Raw genomic sequence first — 21,855 nt, 5'->3', positions numbered from 1 at the left:
TCTGTGTTTCTAAGATTTGAAATAGAAAATCATACCCTGCCCCCCCAATAATGATTTTTAGATTCACAGTAGGCTGGATACCACAATGTTTTGTTTTATATAAAAATATTTTTTCCTCACACTTTTTTTTTTACAGCTTAGATAAACACATTTATATAAAAAACAATATTCAATAGTCAATTCAATGTGGCAAAATGTATAAGTCTTATTAGGCTTTCAATGAAGGAAAATCGTAATTTCCAGGGCTGTCTACCCAACAAGACTTTGATCCCCTGAGAATCTCCAAATTATCACCACAGACTGTGTTTCCCTCAGTCATTGATGTTTTCTCTGTACTTAATTTTGTTCCAAGTAAAAACCGAGGCTTGAGTTACCTGTCAGCCAGATACATTTCTCTCTCTGAATTTAAATCTTTATTAAAATTCTTCTTGTTGGATAAAGGACCATACAGACCCTCGACCACACCAACCTTTGTTGCACTCCACACTTTGTAACCATAGAAAATTTAGCTGAATAGTTGAAGAAAGGGAGTCGGGAATTAGCAATAGTTTCCTGGGACTGCTTCAGTAGCTGAACTGTGCCAAAAGCAACATAACCTCAGACACAATAATGGGAGGACAGCTTGGCAGGAAGGACTAGGTAATATTATGGTTGAGCTGAGATGTAAAGTAATGCAATATTTTAAGGCCTTCTGTTTTCCTCAGATTCTCGACTGAAGGAGGAATCTGCCCAAATAAGTCTTAGAACAGGAGGGAAGAGATAGCTGAGGTGTTGATTCTGTTAGAGGAGGCACATCGACTGCTGTGCAGAAAATGAGGGTTAGAGAGAGGAGAAAGTGTGTTTGTATCCAACAGCTCTCCCACCCACCCCAAACTAACCATTGAGTCTTTTTTTAAAATTAAAAACAACAACCAAGGAATAGCTGCCATATTTTCAGGACAAAGGTATGCTGGTCCTTAAAAATGAGGCTGCTATAGATACTGGTATGTGCATGCAATGTTGGTACTCTTCATCCTTTTCAGACCCAGGAATCACCTTTAACCCCAGCATCCATTTCGAAGCCCATTTCTTTGTATTTTTCTACCGTGTATTCGTATGGCGGTAGTGCTGTTGTTGCAACTCACCTTAGATCATACTTTGAGTGGTAGCTGGTCCTGGCCAACCAGTTGAAAAGTGATATAATTTGTGTGTGCATTACACATGTATTGGTTGATGAAATAAAAAAAGGACCTGTTGGCTTCCTATCCTCTCTCCCTCCCTGCGATTTCTCTGTCAGAACTGGTGGTGGATCAAGTTCCATTAATTAGCTCCTCACAAATAGAAGTTCAGTGCTACTTGAAAAAGAAAGAAAAAGAAAATGCAGTTCCTGATGTCTTTAGATGTGAAAAGTCAAAAAACAAAAAAGCATAACACTAGCAGGGAGAGGCAGGTCCTTCTACAAATCCCCTCCCAGCTTAGGGCACCCCCACACATCTAGTTCTGCTTTGCCCTCCTATGTCATGGAGCCTCCAGTCAGAAGTACTTGCCTACGCTTATGGACGTGTTTGGGTGAAAGTTCCATTTATAAAATTAATTAATTAATTAATTAATTAATTAATTAATGTATTTATGCACCTTTCACAATGGTAGAAAACATAGAGACTGGGGGGTATCTGGTGTTTTTGAGCCCAAAACGAAAGGTCTCCTCTTGCAAGAGGAAGCAAAATGGTTTTAATATGGAGATGTGGAAAAGCGCTTTTGTTTGTGCAAGGCAGCCATCCTGCTGCAGTCTTTGAGCCCCATTCTAAAGGTAGCAGAGGGTTGGTGTACCCTCTTGTTGGATGACCAGACTTTCGCTTGATCCAAAGCATTTAGAATTGAAAGTGATCACGATATATGGGGGGAGGGGAACCTTAATCATACTACTTGCTTCAGGAGTACAATACTTCATGGTAAGAACAAGCAGAGAGGTTTGGGTATCTCTTGGATACAATTTATTATTGTGATTTTTCAAATGGGAGATAAGGACTTGGATTCTTCCTTCCCTATCTTAAGGCCTGTTCAAGAGCAAAGAGGCCCCCTACCCCTTTCAGCGCTCCCCCCAAAAATAATAATAACAATTGCGATTTTTTCACAAGTCCCCTCTTGTGAGGTTGGATCCAGCAGAGACTTCTGTAAATTACTATGGAGAAGAGATAATTTTACTGATTTCTTCCTGTGCTACTGCTCTTGTGTATCTATTTGCTGAATATTTATTTTCAATGTGGGATAGCCTTTCGAGTAGCTTCCAGTGTACAAAAATAAGTTAGAATGTAAACTGACTATGTCTCTTTCTATAGCTTTACTTCAAATGACTTAGCATCGCAAGATAACTTTGCCATTCTTCAGCTGTTAATCACTGTAACATAGACCAGTTAGAACTATATTAATGCTTTGAGTTTTATTTGGATTCCTAATTCAAAGCATGTGCTCAGTTCTTCTGACGCCATATGCGTCAGTCATTGACATTAGTCACAGCTTAAAGATAGGCATGTGAGTTGGGACATGAAAATTGACACTTCCTCATCATAGAATCGCCGAGAACTAGGGGCTTAACAATAACCTATACATCCTGTGCATGCTGACCTTCGTAGAAATTGGAAGAAGGCTACAGAAGATTAAATTCAAAACTACATGGAATTCTCATTTTTTAAAAAGCCAACTTTTCCAGTCAAATTAACTTTTTCTCTGAAGGTCACCATTTTGTCATTAGCTCAATCAAGCGATTGCTGCAAAGGCACTACAATGGATTAGGCACAATTGTTTTAGCTACTATGGTTCATAATTACAGGAGGGTTTTGGTATGGGTCACCATAATGGCACAGGAAACAGGAAATTTTATCACTGCAAAGTTTCTCTTAATGCAGTGTCGAAATGACAGTATATCATAGATATGAATTATGTTCCAGAAATTCTGCTTTGCTGGAGTTAGCAAGAAGTACAGGAGATGAAACACATTATTTCTGTTCATTGTCATGTTGGATATATAATTTTAGAGTTTATATATTTTTGTTTTTCATTGTAAACTGCTTTATTTCAATAGAAAGGCAGAGTTTAAATGTTAACTCAAAATTTTAATCTACTTAAACTCGTACACCACAATTATTATTTTTTGTGTGTGTGTGTACTTATATGTGTGCTCTGTGTATATAAATAAAACACAATAAATAAAGAATATAGTGAACTAAAACACAGCTACCTGGGTGATTGAAAATTTTGAAAAACTAACCTGCATTGAAATAACATCAAGGGTTGGGGACGCGGGTGGCGCGTCCCGATCGAAAGGTCGGCGGTTTGAATCCCCGCGGCGGGGTGCGCTCCCGTTGCTCGGTCCCAGCGCCTGCCAACCTAGCAGTTCGAAAGAACCCCCGGGTGCAAGTAGATAAATAGGGACCGCTTACTAGCGGGAAGGTAAACGGCGTTCCGTGTGCTGCGCTGGCTCGCCAGATGCAGCTTGTCACGCTGGCCACGTGACCCGGAAGTGTCTGCGGACAGCGCTGGCCCCCGGCCTATAGAGTGAGATGGGCGCACAACCCTAGAGTCTGTCAAGACTGGCCCGTATGGGCAGGGGTACCTTTACCTTTTACCTATGGTCCTAGGTACTGGACTTCTTCTCCCGCCTCCCAACTATGTTTTTTCCTTTCTGCTTAAGTGTTTTAGCTTCAGATGATTTTCTACTTGGGTTTAGAAATAACATGTAGCTTTCTGCTTGCGTAGCCTCTTACCTCCATGGACCTGATCACCCTGTTTATGGGCTCTCTTGCAGGATACATATGCTGCAATTGAGATGTTTTCCTGAAGCCAAACCAAGTTTCCTACCTGTCTCTTAAGTGGCTATACTAATTTTGCAGCTCTCCCTGGCATCTTCCCAACTTCTGTTGCTGGAATGTTAATGAGCATTCCATGACATCAGAACAGTGCAGCCAGTAGTGAAAAGGGAAAGTGTGCAGACAAGGTTAGGTGAAAAGGGGGGAAATGACAATAATAAGAAAGCTACATCTGTTTGTGCTTATCTGCAAGATCCAAATTCAGTTGCAACTAGGAAGCAGTAATGTTGAGTCTTAATAAGGCTAAACTAAACAAATGAGTACAAGAAAGCTTTTTTGTTTGTTTTAGATCTCGACTTCCTTCCTGAATGTGATGACAAGTGAAATATTTATCGAAGTGCTATTCGCACAGTAACGTTCCATTAAGTTCCAAAGTTCTGACACATTGCGAAAGAAATAGGAACGCTTTATTATGCTGTCCCTAACCTATGGCCAACTTTAAACTTACATTAGACTCCAAGCCTAATTCGCATGCCTACTTCTTTTCTAACACAACACGTATTGCTGTGTCACACTTTGTTTTGTATTTTTAGTTCTGTGTGTTTTAAAAAGCTGGTTGTGCTAAGGTAGGAAGGAGTGTGGGGTGCCTGCTTACCTTGGGGCCTCTGTATGACCCACAGTTTGCCCTCTTTATTCCAACGCCTTTCCCCACTGAAATTAGGCTTTTAAAATGGTTTCTAATAATAACAAAAGGATATAAGCCTAATTGCAGTGCAGGGGTTCATTTCTGGAGAGGAAGGTACTGCTGGGGAGGGAAGGATTAATCTTGTCCTCCCCTTGCCCTGTGTTCCCTCCCTTGTGCCAACAGTGTCCGCTTTTCCAATTGAAAAAAACACATTTTATTGCCTCCAAGGGAAGCTTTCTTCAAGCCCTAATTGTTGAGACTGGCACTGAGGCAATCCTGCTGGAGACTGTAGCTGGGAAAGTGAGAGTTATTCTTCCTTCCCAATTACAATCTCCTCAGAAGATCACACACCTGCTGTGGGACTTAGGTTTGGAAAAATCCAAATGCTGCTTTTCGGCTCTTATTGCTGGTAAGGGAAAGTGTACAAGACCATCTCCACTTTTGGTATGTAGTCCTTGAGGGGTTGGCCCAAGGGATAAGGTGGTGCTTGATCCAAAAGAGGTTTCCTGCTTTTGTTGTAAGGTATTGATGGATGAGTGGGAAGGGAAAGAAGGTCAAAGTTTAGAAAGCCACAAAAGGGACTGATTGCAAAACAGGGAATCTCTTCCTAAAAAATCTCTCAAAGGAAGGGTCAGAGAATGAGCGGCCCTGTAGGTTCTACTGGACTCCAACTCATCATTGGCCATGGTGGCTGATGGGAGCAGAGCCCAGAATCCCCATCCCTGTACCTCATTGAGTTGATAAAAAGACATGAGATTGCAGCAGTCCTAGTTTAATTTAGCCTTCTTTGTGCTTTTCACCAGTATAAAAGTACCATGGCACTGATATGTGGTTTGAGACTCAATGGGTTGCTAGAGGACTTCAGTAATGCAAAATCTAAGACTACTTTTGTACAATTCCACCAGCAGTCACACACAGTGTGACCCATCCCATGTTGTTCAAAAGGATCAGACTTCAGGGAGGCTTTTTCAGGGGCTTTTGTGGGGAGTGGAAGTGTGCGTAAGTTTAACTCCTCTTAGGAGACAAGCTCATGTTTCTTCATAGTGATAGCTAGTTGACATCTCAGAGTAGTGGATATGTCTATATACTAATTAATACATCAGCATACCAGCATGTGCACCTGCGTTCTTCAGAAGGATTTCCTGTTAGAATAGCCTTTGTAAATCTAGAAGAATTGGCGTGAGCAATTATACAACGAAATAGTGCTTTGTGTTATGTTTCTCTTCCCACTCTTTCTTTTTAAAAAAAGTTATATCTAATTCCCCAAACAGCTTTTCAAACTTGTGTTCAAAAAAGCTGGTTAGAAACCTTCTGTTAGACATAAACCCTCCCAAAAGAATTTAGACGTGTGGATTTATCATATGTTAGACACATGTTTTACCACTTGGATTGCATCCCAGATCTGTTAATTAGTTATTAGATTAAGTTATATAATATTCCCTTTCCCTTTTCCCTTTTTTTGGTTATGAACTTCTGTGTTTCTATGACATAACCAATTGGAATTAACTTGCCCTGCTTTTCCTAAAAGATGAAGAATATGAGTAAATGTTTCTCTGATTTTGTTCACACTCTGTGAACAACGGAGAAAGAAAATGCTAATTATTACACCTTGTTCCATTTTGTTTTCACTTACTTAGTTTTCAGCAAGTGGATTAAGTTTTATTTTCCAAAGATTACGTTACTGTGACTGATCCTTACTGAGACTTTTTACATGTACATAACATGATAAGAAAGCTTTCCAAGTGTGTAATCAAGTCTTCCTTCTATGTTATATGAATTTCAGCTTTTAATCAGCTATAACAATTAAATAGCATGGCTTCTGTGAGGGTTGTTTAGTGCAGGAAACCTATGGACCTCCAGATGTTGTTGGACTTCAGTTCCCATCAACCCCAGCCAGCGTTGGGAATAGTAGACCAACAACATCTGGAGGGCCAAAGGTTCCTCATCCTTGTCATAGGATGTGTGACAGGTCAAGCAGCAGAGGGAATAGGTAAAAATATACAAGAACATTGGACAAATTTGTCCATGAATTGGACAAATTCCTGGCGGCTAAGGCTACTATTCACAATGGCTTTATGCATTTATGGGGGACAGGAGTGGGAAAGGGACTTGATGTAGCTTTGGTCTGATTTCAACAGGACTCATTTTTCCCTGTCTGCCCTTTCAGAGAGCCCCAGCACTTCTCTTCAGTCCAGGAGGTGGCAGGCAGTGGGCGACATGAGCTTTCAGCATAGTCTGGAAAAGCTGGGGAATGGCCTGGCATAGTGCCCAGAATGATGCTGTGCCCAAAGAGGAAGCTGGCTGTTGAGAACAGGTGGGCTGGGAACCGTGATCTGGCTAGCCATTTTAATTGTGATAGAGGCTGCCAAGAAGAGAGACAGAAGCGTTTTGTTCAAGGGCACTTTTTGAAGAAGATGGCATTTTTTGAAGAGTGTGCAGATAGCAGAGTGGTTTCTGTAGATTTCATATTTATTCAATAGCTATAGTACCTTCATCCAATGATCACCGGACGGTTTACAATATAAAAACACAAAAATACATACCATAATAACAAACAAAAACAATTCCTCCCAGTTTAAAAGGCCATGGATTGTTTAATTAGCCAAAGGCCTAGGGAGAAGGGTTTTGGCATGTTTTGGTCCAGGCACCTAAAGAAAATGCTTTCTTGAGAATGCCCTGGTTTTTTTGTTTGCTTCTGGATGCTCCTACCTGAAGCATGACGGTTGTTGTTGTTGTTTAGTCGCTTAGTCGTGTCCGACTCTTCGTGAGCCTCTTCGAGAACCAAGGTACCACTGTACTTAGGCTGAAAAAGTCATAAGTCAGGGTAGGGAGAAACACCCTTGTATCTAAGGTTTGATACAATCTTCTACTGCAGTTTAATTCTTCAGTAGCTTCAGGCTTTGTGCATTAAAGCTAAAGCCTGTGGCTGCTTCCCTGCTAAAGTGTAAATAATTTCACTCTTTGCTTGACTTAGGAAATCCAGCAACGCCTAAAGACAAGGCAGTCTAGAAGGACTGTGGTTTCTTAAATGGACCAGAGCACACCAGGCACTCCTGTCTTCCACTGCCTCCTGCAGTTTGGTCAAACTCATGCTGGTAGCTTCAAGAACACTGTCCAACCATGATGGTAGAAGCAGGGGTGGCTAACCAGGCTCTCTCCAGCTTATGGGAGCCACCTCTGTCTTAAAGGGGAAAGGAAAAAGAAGGGGCAATTGTAATGGTTGAGAAAAACAATCAGCCCAATAAAATCTACGACCCCAGATTAGATGTGTTTGAAAGGAAGCTATCAGTGTTTGAGAAATAAGGTGCATATTTGATTTTTTTAACACACACACACACACACACACACACACACACACAAACACAACAAGAAATCTCTCTCAATACATTTCATTTTACATTATATTTATACTTCGTCTGGATCTGTTTTGTTGCTTTTATGCCCGTTTGTAAGGACAACAGGTGTGGCATGTTTTCTATTCCACTATCAGCTTACTTTCCTTTTTCTTCAGGAATGCCTGCTGAGAATAAAGTAGCTTGTAATTTGGAACGAGCGGTTGCTCGTTTTTTGTAACCAATGGGGGGGCGGAGCCAGAGCCACTGTGGGAGTTCCTAGACTGCTTTTGTCGAATGCCAGCTGTTTGTGAGAGTGACGGGGCAAAAAGCATGGCGCAAAGGGCACACTTGGTGTTGTGTTTGAGCAAGGGGCTCTCTTGGCAGTCCACCACTTTTTCACATGATTGACAGTGCTGCTGTTTGGAGGGGTGGTGGCAGGGATTATGCGCGCCGTGTGCACAAACTTCATCTGAAGTAAACATATCGGAAGTTTAAAATAGCATCTCTTCAGCTGAATGATGGGGACTGTGATAAGAAAAGACAGGATGAGGGCATAAAGGGCTGAGGAGACCTTGTGACTAAGAAAGAGTTCCCCATTTTTATGACATGAGAGTGTATCTTTGTGGCAATCAATATGAACAATTAGAAATTAACGTAATATACTCTTTAGGTACAACTGAATTAGAACTAAAGCGAGTGAGTAAACTGAGGAACTTTGTTTTCTACACCTGTGAGGTAAATTTTAAAGGAACAGTTGGTTAGCCTTAAAAAATTGGTTTGTAAACCCATAGGTATATTCATGGCGATGGAGGTAATAGGTAATTTGGAACATTAAAAAGAGAGCATATTTGTTTCTCTACCCTCCAGTATTTTGGAATATATCAACTGATGTAGAAGACATTAATGGGATAACTCTGTAATCATTGGACGGGGGCATTAGCTTGATCAAATAGTAAATTAGAGAACATTTGTGAACGTTTTTCGGAAGCTGAATGTACAATATGGCTTCCGTGGCCTCCAGTTGAGTGCAGGAAGCTCCTGCAGCCAATCAGGAGCCGCACCTTGGTTTTCGAACCATTTCGGGAGTCAAACAGACTCCCGGAACGGATTAAGTTTGAGAACCAAGGTACCACTGTACTTAGGCTGAAAAAGTCATAAGTCAGGGTAGGGAGAAACACCCTTGTATCTAAGGTTTAATACAATCTTCTATTGCAGTTTTATTCTTCAGTAGCTTCAGGCTTTGTGCATTAAAGCTAAAGCCTGTGGCTGCTTCCCTGCTAAAGTGTAAATAATTTCACTCTTTGATTGACTTAGGAAATCCAGCAATGCCTAAAGACAAGGCAGTCTAGAAGGACTGTGGTTTCTTAAATAAGTACGTTGAAACATATAAGAGAGTCATCATTTCAGGCTGTTATGCTCTGGGCTTCATGAAAATGAGTTGGGCAGCAGGTGTATCAAGCAGCTGTGCATTCCTGGAGCTTTCATTGTGCTGGTGTCTCCTCTCTCAAGCTGCCCTAAACAGTGTGTGTGTGTGTGTGTGTGTGTGTAGAAAAAAGGGTTCTGTAATGAAGTTCACTTGTCACTATGCCTTTGGATAAACCAGTTATTGTATGCCAGACATTACATTTGTGCATTGAAATATTCGCTACCTACTGTCTGTGGTTTGAACTGTGCCATAAGGTTGGCATAATTTTGCATCTATTTAACTTTCTTCTCCTAGCTCATTTTTGTAAGCCTCTTATGGAATATTTTGAGAGCAGGTTTTCAGGGGGGGCCACAGGAGTCTACAGAGCCGAGGTGGGTGGGAATTGGTGGGGGGAAAACCTCATTTCCTTCTCCCCATCCAGTGGTTGCGTCCTATGAAACTCTACTTGGTGGGAAGTCTGGATCCAACCCTTTGTCTTTCATCAGCATTAGCTGGCACTATAATGAAAATCCACAAGGTGTTTTAATGAAAGGTTTTTCTCTCTCTTTATAAGATAAAGACACAGATATCACTGTAAAGGATAATACCGAAGAATTCAGCCTGCGGGATACATTAAGCATGGGATCAACAGATTCATTTGTTTCGGCTGCTGAGGTATGTTGGAAGTAGTGTTTGCTGCTTTTTTGCTTAGCCATCATACCACTTCTGAATTCTGCTAAGCAGGAATGACTTTCTCTTAGAGTAGAATATCTGCGAAAAATGCATACAAGTGCACTGTGGTCTGCAGACTGATTGTAGCCTTCTGACACTTAAAAAAAGGTAGATAAACAATTAAAAGATGCATGAAGTCATCACACATAATGAAATGTTTACAGGTACACAGGTTCCATCCTTTTCCCTATACTCTTTCCATGTAGGGAGCTTGTAGTGTCTGAAGTGAGGATAAAAGTGATATTCTCATGAATTCACCAGAAAGGCAATATGATCATACTCTGGTGAGCACTGCTTTAATAACTTCTTGCCAAGAAGTAGGACACTTCTTGGAGGCCCTGGGCCACCATGCTTCTGTAATCTGTAGTCCCCAACTGATTGAAAGCTCAGCATCCACTGCTTTCATTTTTAGCCTGAGACAGCTGTGTGTTGTATGTCATCTGCCACTTATTCAACACAGAACAGTAGTATTAGAGCATGGTTTGTATGCCTGTTGGTGAAGGAGGGCTGAGTTGGGGGATAATGTTACTTTTTGTCTGCTTGTAAGGAGCACATCCAGCCCAGATCTCAGATAGCTTCCCTTCATAGCAGGAATCCTGGAGTGAGAGTTGGATTTTGAAGTGCTGTTGTGCAAATATAGCCTGGCCAGTCACTTAAAGGATCTTAAATGGGAGTAGTTACACAATGCAACAGGCAGCATTCTAATCTTCCTGCATCAGAAACAATGGTACACTTTTACCTTAATTGGGATGCATGTTGAGAGATTTAGCGGAAATAGCTTCAATTAACCTTATAGATAAAGGAGTGTTATCTTGGAGTCGCAAATGCTTTGACGTTTAGATCACAATCCTTAACCTCATTAATGAAGTAACTTCAGTTTATTTCAGCGAGACTTCCAGGGGAACATGCTTAGGATTTCAGCCAAAGTTTGTGTTACTGAAATAAGGCCCCATTCCATGTATCAGTGGATATATTCTGCTCCAGAGTAAACAGGTTTTGGATCACTGCAGCCTTCCTTTCCAAACACTGGGCTATCTCTATATATCTCTGCAGCAGCGGAGGGCCTTGCTGGGTCTCTCCGCAGCTGCAGAGGGTCCTGCTATACCTCCCCACAGCTGGAAAGGGTGTGCCACGCTTCCCCGAAGCAGTAGAGGGCTTTGCTGCACTTCCCTGTGGCAGCAGAGGGTTATTCTCTGTGCAAGGTATTTTCTTCTCTTGGGCAAATGTACAAATCGGTGCCCAAGTTTGCTTGTTTTCTTCTTCCCTCATCTTTTCATCGTTGGCCTTACATAAGCCGCTCTGGGAGTGGCTAAAAGTGCTTTCTGTAAATGAAAGCATTGTTTGTAGCCTGCCACTTGAAAATACACGGCTCCTGCAATACCATGAACTTTCATTTAATGTGAAGCACATAATGCCTGTTAAAACATTCTAGAAATAAATTGTGGCAGTGCTGCTGCTGATTACACCCAGTGGTGTTGTTGTTGTTGTTTAGTCGTTTAGTCGTGTCCAACTCTTCGTGACCCCATGGACCAGAGCATGCCAGGCACTCCTGTCTTCCACTGCCTCCCGCAGTTTGGTCAGACTCATGTTTGTGGCTTCGAGAACACTGTCCAACCATCTCGTCCTCTGTCGTCCCCTTCTCCTTGTGCCCTCCAGCTTTCCCAACATCAGGGTCTTTTCCAGGGAGTCTTCTCTTCTCATGAGGTGGCCAAAGTATTGGAGCCTCAGCTTCACGATCTGTCCTTCCAGTGACCACTCAGGGCTGATTTCCTTAAGAATGGATGCGTTTGATCTTCTTGCAGTCCATGGGACTCTCAAGAGTCTTCTCCAGCACCATAATTCAAAAGCATCAATTCTTCGGCGATCAGGCTTCTTTATGGTCCAGCTCTCACTTCCATACATCACTACTGGGAAAACCATGGCTTTAACTATACGGACCTTTGTTGGCAAGATGATGTCTCTGCTTTTTAATATTCTGTCTAGGTTTGCCATCGCCTTTCTCCCAAGGAGCAGGCGTCGTTTAATTTCGTGACTGCTGTCACCATCTGCAGTGATCATGGAGCCCAAGAAAGTAAAATCTCTCACTGCCTCAATTTCTTCCCCTTCTATTTGCCAGGAGGTGATGGGCCCAGTGGCAGAAACCAAATAGAAGGTTTTGAGTTTAAGGGAACTGATTTCTGTTGTTGGTAACAAAAACTAATATTGGTGTCTGTAGGCTGTATGAAATGTAAGTTTGAGATGTACATGTACCAGTAATGCAAAGTTCCTGTAGAAATCGCTGAAGTGGTTTTGAAGGACCCTTTCCCTGTTGACTGACAACTTTCCTTGACGACACTGGTTTTGGCTTTGCTTGCTGCATCTTAAACTTCTCTTATGGGTGTTTCTGCAACAACACATGTCTGAGCTGTACTATGGACCTATGGGTTGTGGGGAGGGGGTTGCATAGTCCCTGCCATCATGAAACATGCTGCTGTGTGAGTTTTCTTTTCAGTTTTTATAACTGCCCTCCCTTAAAATGCTTTAGAATCCTATTACTCTGTTTGCAATCCCTCCCTTGGTAAAATATAATTAGAAGGTGGCTTGTAAATTATCTCCCCCCTTCCTTGCATGTCTTGGCTTTTCTGGAATGTGCCACAAAAGCAGTTGGGCACTCACAAGCATTCAGCTGCTGTTGCAAAGTGCTACTCCGACGCAACAGCTACTAAAGACCGTTTTAATACTATATGATTACGAAGTCTCTTTCCCATGCTTTGCACATTAAGAATGTCCGTTTTAAATGGAAGATGCATTAAAAGTTCTTGCCTTATGGAAGGCAAACTGTTAGTTGGGCTAGCGTTCAAGTGACAAGCTATATGATGTAGCCCTCATCTCTGGCTTGCCTTGCATGGATGCCAGCTATCCATTTCTGCTCCTCAGGGACATGATTCAGCATCAGGCCCTTGTCCCAGTGTGTCACGGTGGCTTTTCTTTGGAAGCTGCAGTACTGGATATTTATCTTTTAATTAATGTCAAAAGAGGTGGATCTTGCATAGACATACCACAAAGGGCATTTAGTCCTTGATATTTGTGGAAGTGTTTCAGGATGTTAGCCAACTGATCTTGAGAAGGTCTCCCTCTTCTAGCTTGCAGAACACAAAGAGAGCCGAAACTCTTATAATCTGGATTCGCTATGCCATTGCCCATTATACGAAGAAGCTATGCACCTGGCAGAAGAGGGCAAGATTTATTCACGGGTCTTACGGTACTAAATGTTTTGTCTGCTTTCCCTAATATTACTTGCACATTTTCTAAAAGCAAAACAGTGCTTTGTATGCAATATTTTTTATATTGGCTTGAATTAAAGAGCAAGTCAACCGTTAAGTTTCAAGTGCCTTTTTGTTGTTGTCTCTGTAAATAGGACTGATACGTTGGAGTGTCTGGGGGACAGCGACTTTCTTGCTAAGCTCCATTGTATCCGCCAAGCTTTTCAGGTAAATGTTGAATCAGCTCCTTAAGGCTGACCTCCATACCACATAGGCACAAAACTCCTGTGGCAGTAGGTTTTCTAACAGATCAGCCAAACCGCCCAATCATCAAGGGTAATTGTGATTTGTTATATTGGGTTGTATTCAATATAGCTTCTTAGTCACATACTATTTAAGTTCTCTATATATAAGTTGGGAGGACGCCAGCAACAGAGGCCTTGTTTCCTACCAGTGTATTTCACAATTGATAGCTAATTCTTTCTGCCATTAGCATCTTCTCTATCTGTCTCTGTCTGTATCCTCGAAACCTTTCAAAGTAAGTTTGCTTGGAAAATGGGTTATTTTCAGGGAGAACTGGTTGGCAGCAGTGCTATTTTTCTAGAAAAGAGGTGCCAGAACTTACCATGAGCTTCTCCCTTGTTCTCTTATAATAGCAACTGAGTTCTGCAATTGACACAAGATAATATCACCAAGGCAACTATCGGTAAACCAACACTAAACATCCATAAAAATGGCAAAAGTAGTTTCTTTCCCAAATAGGTTTTATCTTAAACAATAGCAAACACAGTAAATGAAGAGTCCACTTGTGATATACCAGTGGTTCAGTGCTCATTTCATCACTAAGGAGCTTAGTCATCGAGCTTTGTAGTAAATAATATACAAGAGAAGACAGTATGTCAACGAGTTAAAGCAGGGATATATCTGTCCCCATCTGCATGTTTCCATCGGGAGGAGCATAGAAAGAGGACAGTGTCCTTCAGTTTGTTCCAGCTGAAAAAAAGCCCTGGTTGGTAGAATTAAAAGAAATATTGTAAGCCGCCCAGAGTGGCTGGGGTAACTCAGTCAGATTGGCGGGGTACAAAATTTTATTATTATTTATTAAGACAGTTAAGAATGTAAGTGATCTCAGATGGGTAATACCTAGTGATCCATTACAGGTAATCTTTTCCAACGCCTCAAATAGAATATTTCTTGCCGAAAGTGGAAGAAAAATCTTGTGCGCGCTAATCATGAGAGCTAGAAAGGTAAACACTTTTGTTTAATTAATTTGTATGGTGGATTTAATGTTCAAGAAAGCTTTGTGGTCACAGGCTGTAATCCTAATGTCACTCACCTGAGAACAAACCCCATTGAATTTGATAGGACTTACTTCTGAGTAGACATGATTATTTCCCCGTACTTGCCTCCTCTCACTGTGAAGTAAGCAGCAAGTATTCATATTTGGCAGACCTGATTCTGAAAGGTGGTATATTCTGTAATTGTTTGCAGCCATGGATTTTGATTGCCCAAACAAGAATGTCCTTACAAACACATTCAAGTCAATATATATGCTAAGGTGCAGTCCAGCATCTGCATTGATCTCAGTTTCAGTGACAGCGCTGTATAAACACTCCAGTTGTGCTGACAGAGCTGCTCCAGTTGAAATGAATCACAAAGGAGTTCCATGTGTTCTTCAGAGCATTGGACTGAAGCCAGTCTTTCTAGATTACTCAGGCACTAAATGGAAGCAATTATTATCTCTAGTTAAGAACTAAAGAAACATGCATAATTTGTCTTCTGCTTATTGGTTTTTTCCTCCACAGAACCCAAAGAAATTTGAGGAAGTATTTGATGAAATGATCTCTTTCTTAGAGCAGTCTGATCATTGGGCTAATACTGAAATGGAGCTTGCTGCTTGGGGAGTAAGTATATGTTGTAAAAAATTAGTTCAATAATTTGTAAATGTTATCTCTCCCTGGTTAGACAATTGCAATTCCCTTATTGTTCTTTATTTTGACTCTATTTCAGGAGTGTCAATTTTATTACTTTGTTCGCTTAGACAGTTTATTAAACAATTTCACTAAAATCTGTTGGTTTTTTCAGTGTCATTTAGGCTATTATTATAGACCTGGAAGTTGTATAAATGTGGTCAGTAACTTTATAAATATTCTGATGCTCTGCAGGTGAAACATCTAAATTTCTATGATGTTGTTCTGGACTTCGTATTAATGGATTCCTTTGAAGATTTAGAGAATCCACCTATGTCTATACAAAATGTGGTCAATAACAATTGGCTGAATTCCTCTTTCAAAGAAACTGTAAGTGGCTTTGTTTGGTTCCATGCTTTCATATGGTGGTTACAGAATATTGGACAGGTAACAATGATTGCATTCCTCTGAGCAGTATTTAAATTTAGAGTAAATTATATTATGGTTGGATAATCTGTTTCAGATTCCTTTTACTCATTAAGCAGTTTTGATTCATACCTGCAAGAACCTTAATTGGCTTTCTGCAAACTACTAATCTGCATAAAATTTAGCCACGAAACTCACATATTTTGGATCAAGTCATAGTCTTAGTACTTTGTATAATAAAAGGAAATGTCTGCAAGAGTGAAAATATACTAATATTTTTTATCCACATATCTAAGCCATTAAAAGTACATATAGCAAACTCTATCCCAGGCACCCCCAAACTTGGCCCTCCAGCTGTTTTGGGACTACAACTCCTATCATCCCTAGCTAACAGGACCAGTGGTCAGGGATGATGGGAATTGTAGTCCCAAAACAGCTGGAGGGCCAAGTTTGGGGGTGCCTGCTCTATCCAATTTGCCCCCCTGGGCTTCATGTTACAGAAAGATCTGTTCAGTAGTTGTTGAAAGTTACTTTCTCAAAAGAAATTGTTACACTCCATGATTGATGACTAACAACAAGACTTGTGCAAGCATACATGCATTCATAGACACTGGTTTTGCTTGGATTCAGCTGACACAGACACCCATCAAGAAGTGCAAAGCAGTGAAGTTTGAAGAATAACTGCTACCTCATTTCACAGTCTGAACTGATTTAATGAATGAAGAATGGCACCTTAAACTACACAGATGAAGCATGTCATTTTAAGAAATTGCATTGCACTGATCACATATGTTGGAACCCCAAGTCTAATTAGGTCACCCTTGCATTTGTTTCACCCAGGGTGATTGCAAGTGGACCACCTATGGAATAGGCTATCTTACATGGTCTTTTCTTGGAAGGAGGACCCCAGTTTACCAGTATGTGTAAAATTTGCAACACAACAGTGCATTCTAAGGATCTGTTTATAGTTAACCTGTGTGAAGTGATCTTGAATATACAGCCTTGCTTAAGAACATAAAGAACTGCCTTGTGGGATCACACTAAGATCCATTAAGTTCAGCCTTCTTTGTAATAATTCCACATCACTGCGAGTACAGAAACTTTGTTAGAAACGCTGCTTTTTAAGCTCTCAGACACCACTTCCTTCAAGTCATCATGCCACTCCTTGTTGAGGGCCATTGCTGAGTATTGCTGACTTTCACATTTTATAAAACAACAACAACCCAGGACATCTATGTAAGTATCAGCATGGTGTAGGAGAGCCAGTATGGTGTAGTGGTTAAGAGCAGTAGACTTGTAATCTGTGCTGCACTGTTAGATCTTAGGCTCACCTGCTGTGATGAATTGGGTGATCCCAAAGCACCAGTTTTCAGAGTCCCATGGACTGCAAGAAGATCAAACCTATCCACTCTGAAGGAAATCAGCCCTGAGTGCTCACTGGAAGGACAGATCCTGAAGCTGAGGCTCCAATACTTTGGCCACCTCATGAGAAGAGAAGACTCCCTGGAAAAGACCCTGATGTTGGGAAAGATGGAGGGCACAAGGAGAAGGGGACGGCAGAGGACGAGATGTTTGGACAGTGTTCTTGAAGCTACAAACATGAGCCTGGCCAAACTGCGGGAGGCAGTGGAAGACAGAAGTGCCTGGCATGCTCTGGTCCATGGGGTCACGAAGGGTCGGGCACGACTAAACAACAAAGCACCAATTGCTACAGCCTAGGAAAACAACCATTAATAGTGTAAACTGCACACAATTTCCAGGGATTGGCCATGTGAGGAACAAACATTGGTAGCATCAAGTCATTGTGTGTGTGTGGGGGGAATCCCTCTGGGATCTGTAATTATTAAAAGCGCAAGCATGCGTCCCGGAATCTCATATGATACCTCCAGCCAAAAACCTTGTACTTCTGGACACACCTACCACAGAAGAAAAGGTTCTCGCTCACTTGGCATATTTCTTCCTGCGCTCAGCAGAAAATCTGTTATTTATGTGATGCATTTTTACTGGTGTCATGTGCCAGCAGTGGACCTGTTTCAACATGGATTAATGGGTTCTGGCTGCTATTGTATGCATAGGTATGTCCCAATATCTGAGAGAAGTTCTGCTGGCTCCCCCCCCCCCCCCCAGGTTGCTATGGTGAATAATATTTAATATTCTGCTAACAGAATCCTTCAACTATTGCCTTGGTGTAAAACTGACTTGATCCTTCAAGATGGTAGCTGGAGATCAATGTTGTCAGTTCACTAGGATTACAGCTTGGATCTTCTCATCTTGAGTGGTTGATGCTCTAGGTCTATGATGAACCCGATAAGACCAGATACTTCTGCAACCTAAGATAGACAAGTCTGTGGAATTTGCTCCCATGAAAGGTGATGATAGCCATCAACCTGGATGGCTTTTAAAGAGGAATAGGCAGATTTGTGGAGGATAAAATGCTGGAAATGATGTTTACACGTGGGAATCCCTGTTGAGAAAGTTATACATGATGATCTTCAATCAATGACAACTTTAAGCACAGAGTTAAAGTTGCAAAACCCATTAACTTCAATAGGACTTGAGGGTGACCAGCTCTCATTGGACTCATTGGAAATGGAAGGAATAAAACTATCTATCTATCATCTATCTATCTATTATTAAAATTTGTATACCGTCCTATACCCCTGTCCTATAAAATACAAACTAGATAATAAAAACAATAACAACCCAATAACCTCCCTCCCCAAAGCATTTTAAAAGGGCATCGTTTTTATTCTTCTCTTGATACCTTGTTTTGTTTCCCCATGCTGTTGGATATATGATTAGATAGACACACAGAGACAGACTTTTTCTCAATGGAATTTTGTCAGCGTTTTGCCTCCCAGTACTGAAGTAGCATTGCATTCCATTCAAATTCTGTTATGCCCTATGGGAGACAAAAGTTTTTGCCATCTGTATATTGTATTATTCCAATCCTTATTAGGACAAAACTGCTTAGCTGTGTCAAAAACTATTTGAAGTATGTTTTTTTTCTTAAGTGAGTGTGTTGGGGGTTTTTTAACAGTGTGGTCAAAACAAAAGTATGTGGTTTGTTCTTTGTTTTTATGGTTACAAATACTTCTGGCTTTAAAACATCTTTTGGCATTTAAATGCGCTGGGGATTTTGGCTTGCATTTAAGCTCTAATATTATTAAAATATGAAAAGCAGAAAGGATTTATTTACAGTCATATAACATAATACTAAAGCTATAGATTTCAGAAGGCATTGGCGAAAAGGTCGCTTCGCCAAGTTGGCAAGAAGAACTGTTACATAGCTGGGTGCCTGCTATTGGAGCAGTTAAAACTGACTAAAAGTATGCACATTTCTGAGTTTAGCAGACCAAGAAGAAAAGCCTTATTAGCAAACTTATGTACAAAATAGTAAGTAATCTAACTTTAGAAAACAAAGTTCCTAAGCTGAAAGAGAGAGAAAGAGAGAGAGAGAGAGAGAGAGAGAGATTGATTGATTTGGTCTAGCGCTGTATAAAGCACCGAAGTATTGCTTCTTTTTTAGTATACTGAAACATTCCATGGAGTTTGGAAACTAGCATAAGAACAGTTGTACTGTGTCAGCTGAGCTGCCCTTTGAACCCAGCTTCCTGCCTTTTAAAAGTAGCCAGATCAAGATGCTGCAGAAACTATAGTACAGCTCTCTTTGCTAAGAGACAATTTAGCAGAAGTCACACACAGACACACACACACATGATCCTGATCCTACTGATTTCACTTGACTGTCCAACAGAATAGCACCCTGATTCAGAAGCTTCCTGCGACTGGAAGCTGTTTTGCATGCAACAAGAATATGTCCAACTTTGAGCTTTTCAAAGTCATACTAACAATTGTGTGAGGAGGTGCAGCCCACACTTGTCCTATGTCTCTGCTAAGGTTCCCACTTTCATTCTTTGTGTGTATAGTGTTTTTTTTTTATTGCGTGTGAAATCGTGCACCTCATTAAAAATGCACAAGTCTTTCTGTGATTGACATGGACATATGTCTTTTACTCTCTCTTTTCCCCTTGGTTGTGATCCTACCTTTCCTTGATTATCACGCTTTCCCTGCTAATACTAATGCAGGTGCACCATTGACCTCTTTTTTCCTATACTTATTTTAACATAAGTTGAGCCTGTCAGCTTGACAATCAACAACCCAATAGTCATTTAAAAACCTTAAACTTAAAATAAGACCATTTCAAAATTAGGAAAATTACCAGCTGGTTTTATGTAATGAATATTTCTAAATAGGTAAGTACAGTAGGGTGGAATCGAACACTGAATGCATGTCAGCTTGCACAAAGGTCCTGCATCATCTTCTATTCCCCCTGCCCCATGGCAGTCCATTCGCCCTAAGAATATGTTCAGAGGTTTCCCCAATCCCACCAGAGCAGATTCTGAGAGAGTACAGGTGGGGAGGAGAGGAGAGTGAAGTCTCATTGTGCAAGTGGAAGTTTGCTCTGCTTGGGCACACAGTGTTGGGTACAACCCTTACTTCTCTTCTTCTTCTGACTCTTAGGCTGTGGCTTCAAGCTGCTGGTCAGTTCTGAAACAAAAAAAGCAACAAATGAAGGTAAGCAGGTTTTACTTTTTTGAAATACTTTTGTAGGTATGGGTGGTCTTCCTTGGCGATCACCCGTAGCCGAGTAAGACTGTATTCCATGAACACGGTCTTAACAGTGACTGTGGAGGCCAATTCTGGATCCACATGTCCTTCCACAGTGGAGACATAGGTTTCCGGGCGGGAGTTGATCATGGTACGGGTTTGCCAAGCATGCTTGCCTCTTAGCACGTTTCTCCCTTTCATCCTGAGTTTGAGCGTCTTCAAAGTCCATGACACCTTTGGTAAAGGCTGTTCTCCAGTTGGAGCGCTCGCAGGCCAGGGTTTCCCAGTTGTTGGTGTTTATCCTACATTTTTTTTAGATTCACCTTGAGAGAGTCTTTAAACCTCTTTTGTTGACCACCAGCATTATGCTTTCCATTTTTAAGTTCGGAATAGAGTAGTTGCTTTGGAAGATGATAATCAGGCATCCGAACAGGTTTTACTTTTTAAAATACTTGTGTAGATATGGGTATCTAAATTATGGCATGTAATGCTATGCTATAAGTTTTGCAAGGCCACTTGCTAAACCAGCATAGTTATAAATTTCTATACCCTCATTTGCAAGTAACATATATAATTGGGTAAATTATTAGGAATGCGAAGAGAGAAGTGGGAATCATATGCGAGGGCCAGCTTTTATTGTTCAGCGAAGCAAAATTGGGGTGCTATGGCAATAGGACAGTGGTTGAGATACAGCTACTATGGACATGACCCAGCCCTCCCAGGAGACAAATTTATGATTCCACTAGTTAAATGTTGCATCCAGTGAAATCTGAAGGGATCTTTTAGAAGGAGCCGCCTCATTTTTATCGACACTGTAAAATCCGCAAGATAAGAATTGAGAAGGGCAGAGGGCCTTGGTGGGTGCAGTGGTGCCCATAGGTGCCATACTGGGGGCTCCAGAAATAGGATAATGTTTGCCATTTTGACATCTAATGGTGAATATCCAATTAAATATAACTTTAATTCTCTATTAACCAGTAAAAGAACAACTATTCACTCTTCCCAAAAAAACTGTAATGCATAAAAATGACAATGGATCACATGGTTATGGATTGTCCATTTTAAGGTAGCTGGAGAAGGTCCTACGTTCTGTTATGTCCAGAAGTTTATATATGTATAATATGGCAAGGGTGCCTAGATATTAAGAGTATTTGTACACCTATGAAGAAATCAAAAGTGAAAGCTGGTATGACTTTATTTCACAATATAAATTGGTATATATAGAAACTTATTAAAAAATAGTGTGGACAAGCAGTGAGTTGGGGGGGGCTGTGGTTCCTCCAGATTTCATTGGATTCCCAACTGCTAGCCAGGGATGGTTGGGAGTTATAGTTCCAGCAACATCTGAAGGGCGCTAGATTCTCTGCCCCTGGGAAACTTGGCCCTGGTGAATCACTTGCTGAGCAATGAAAGTGAAGCCTCCCCCCTCCTTTAACGTCTTCATTTGACATAACAGCTATTCATACACGGAAGCAGGAAGTGATTTACCTTTTCTGCGCTGATTACATCTCCAGGTTCCTGATGGCTTCTTTGCACACTTCTATGCTATTTGTGAACACATCAGCCCTGTTCTGGCATGGGGCTTCCTTGGCCCCAGGAATTCTCTGTATGAATTATGCAACTTCTTCAAGGTATGCTGCTTCATTACACCAGGAGAGCTCGTTGCCACTAATTTGATACTAATACCGATTTAAAAAACAAAACCCAAAACCAGGCAAAACGAG

The 21,855-nt window shown here is 41.1% G+C and overlaps 1 protein-coding gene across 5 annotated transcripts in view; it reads left to right on the top strand.

Moving 5' to 3' along the window:
* Positions 1-21,855, top strand: part of MIGA1 (mitoguardin 1) — a 39,392-nt gene that overhangs the window by 15,240 nt on the left and 2,297 nt on the right. For 4 of the 5 annotated variants that reach the window (XM_028733044.2, XM_028733041.2, XM_028733043.2 and 1 more), the window contains exons 8-15: positions 9,785-9,885; positions 13,065-13,183; positions 13,340-13,412; positions 14,345-14,431; positions 14,990-15,088; positions 15,350-15,484; positions 20,045-20,098; positions 21,646-21,762. In XM_028733044.2, the coding sequence (XP_028588877.2) occupies positions 9,785-9,885; positions 13,065-13,183; positions 13,340-13,412; positions 14,345-14,431; positions 14,990-15,088; positions 15,350-15,484; positions 20,045-20,098; positions 21,646-21,762 (785 nt within the window). The remainder of the gene's footprint in view (positions 1-9,784; positions 9,886-13,064; positions 13,184-13,339; positions 13,413-14,344; positions 14,432-14,989; positions 15,089-15,349; positions 15,485-20,044; positions 20,099-21,645; positions 21,763-21,855) is intronic. The other variant, XM_028733045.2, reaches the window with a different exon arrangement.

Source organism: Podarcis muralis, chromosome 5, assembly GCF_964188315.1.
Source record: "Podarcis muralis chromosome 5, rPodMur119.hap1.1, whole genome shotgun sequence".
NCBI lineage: Eukaryota > Metazoa > Chordata > Lepidosauria > Squamata > Lacertidae > Podarcis > Podarcis muralis.
This window is presented reverse-complemented; position numbering and strand designations above follow the sequence as displayed.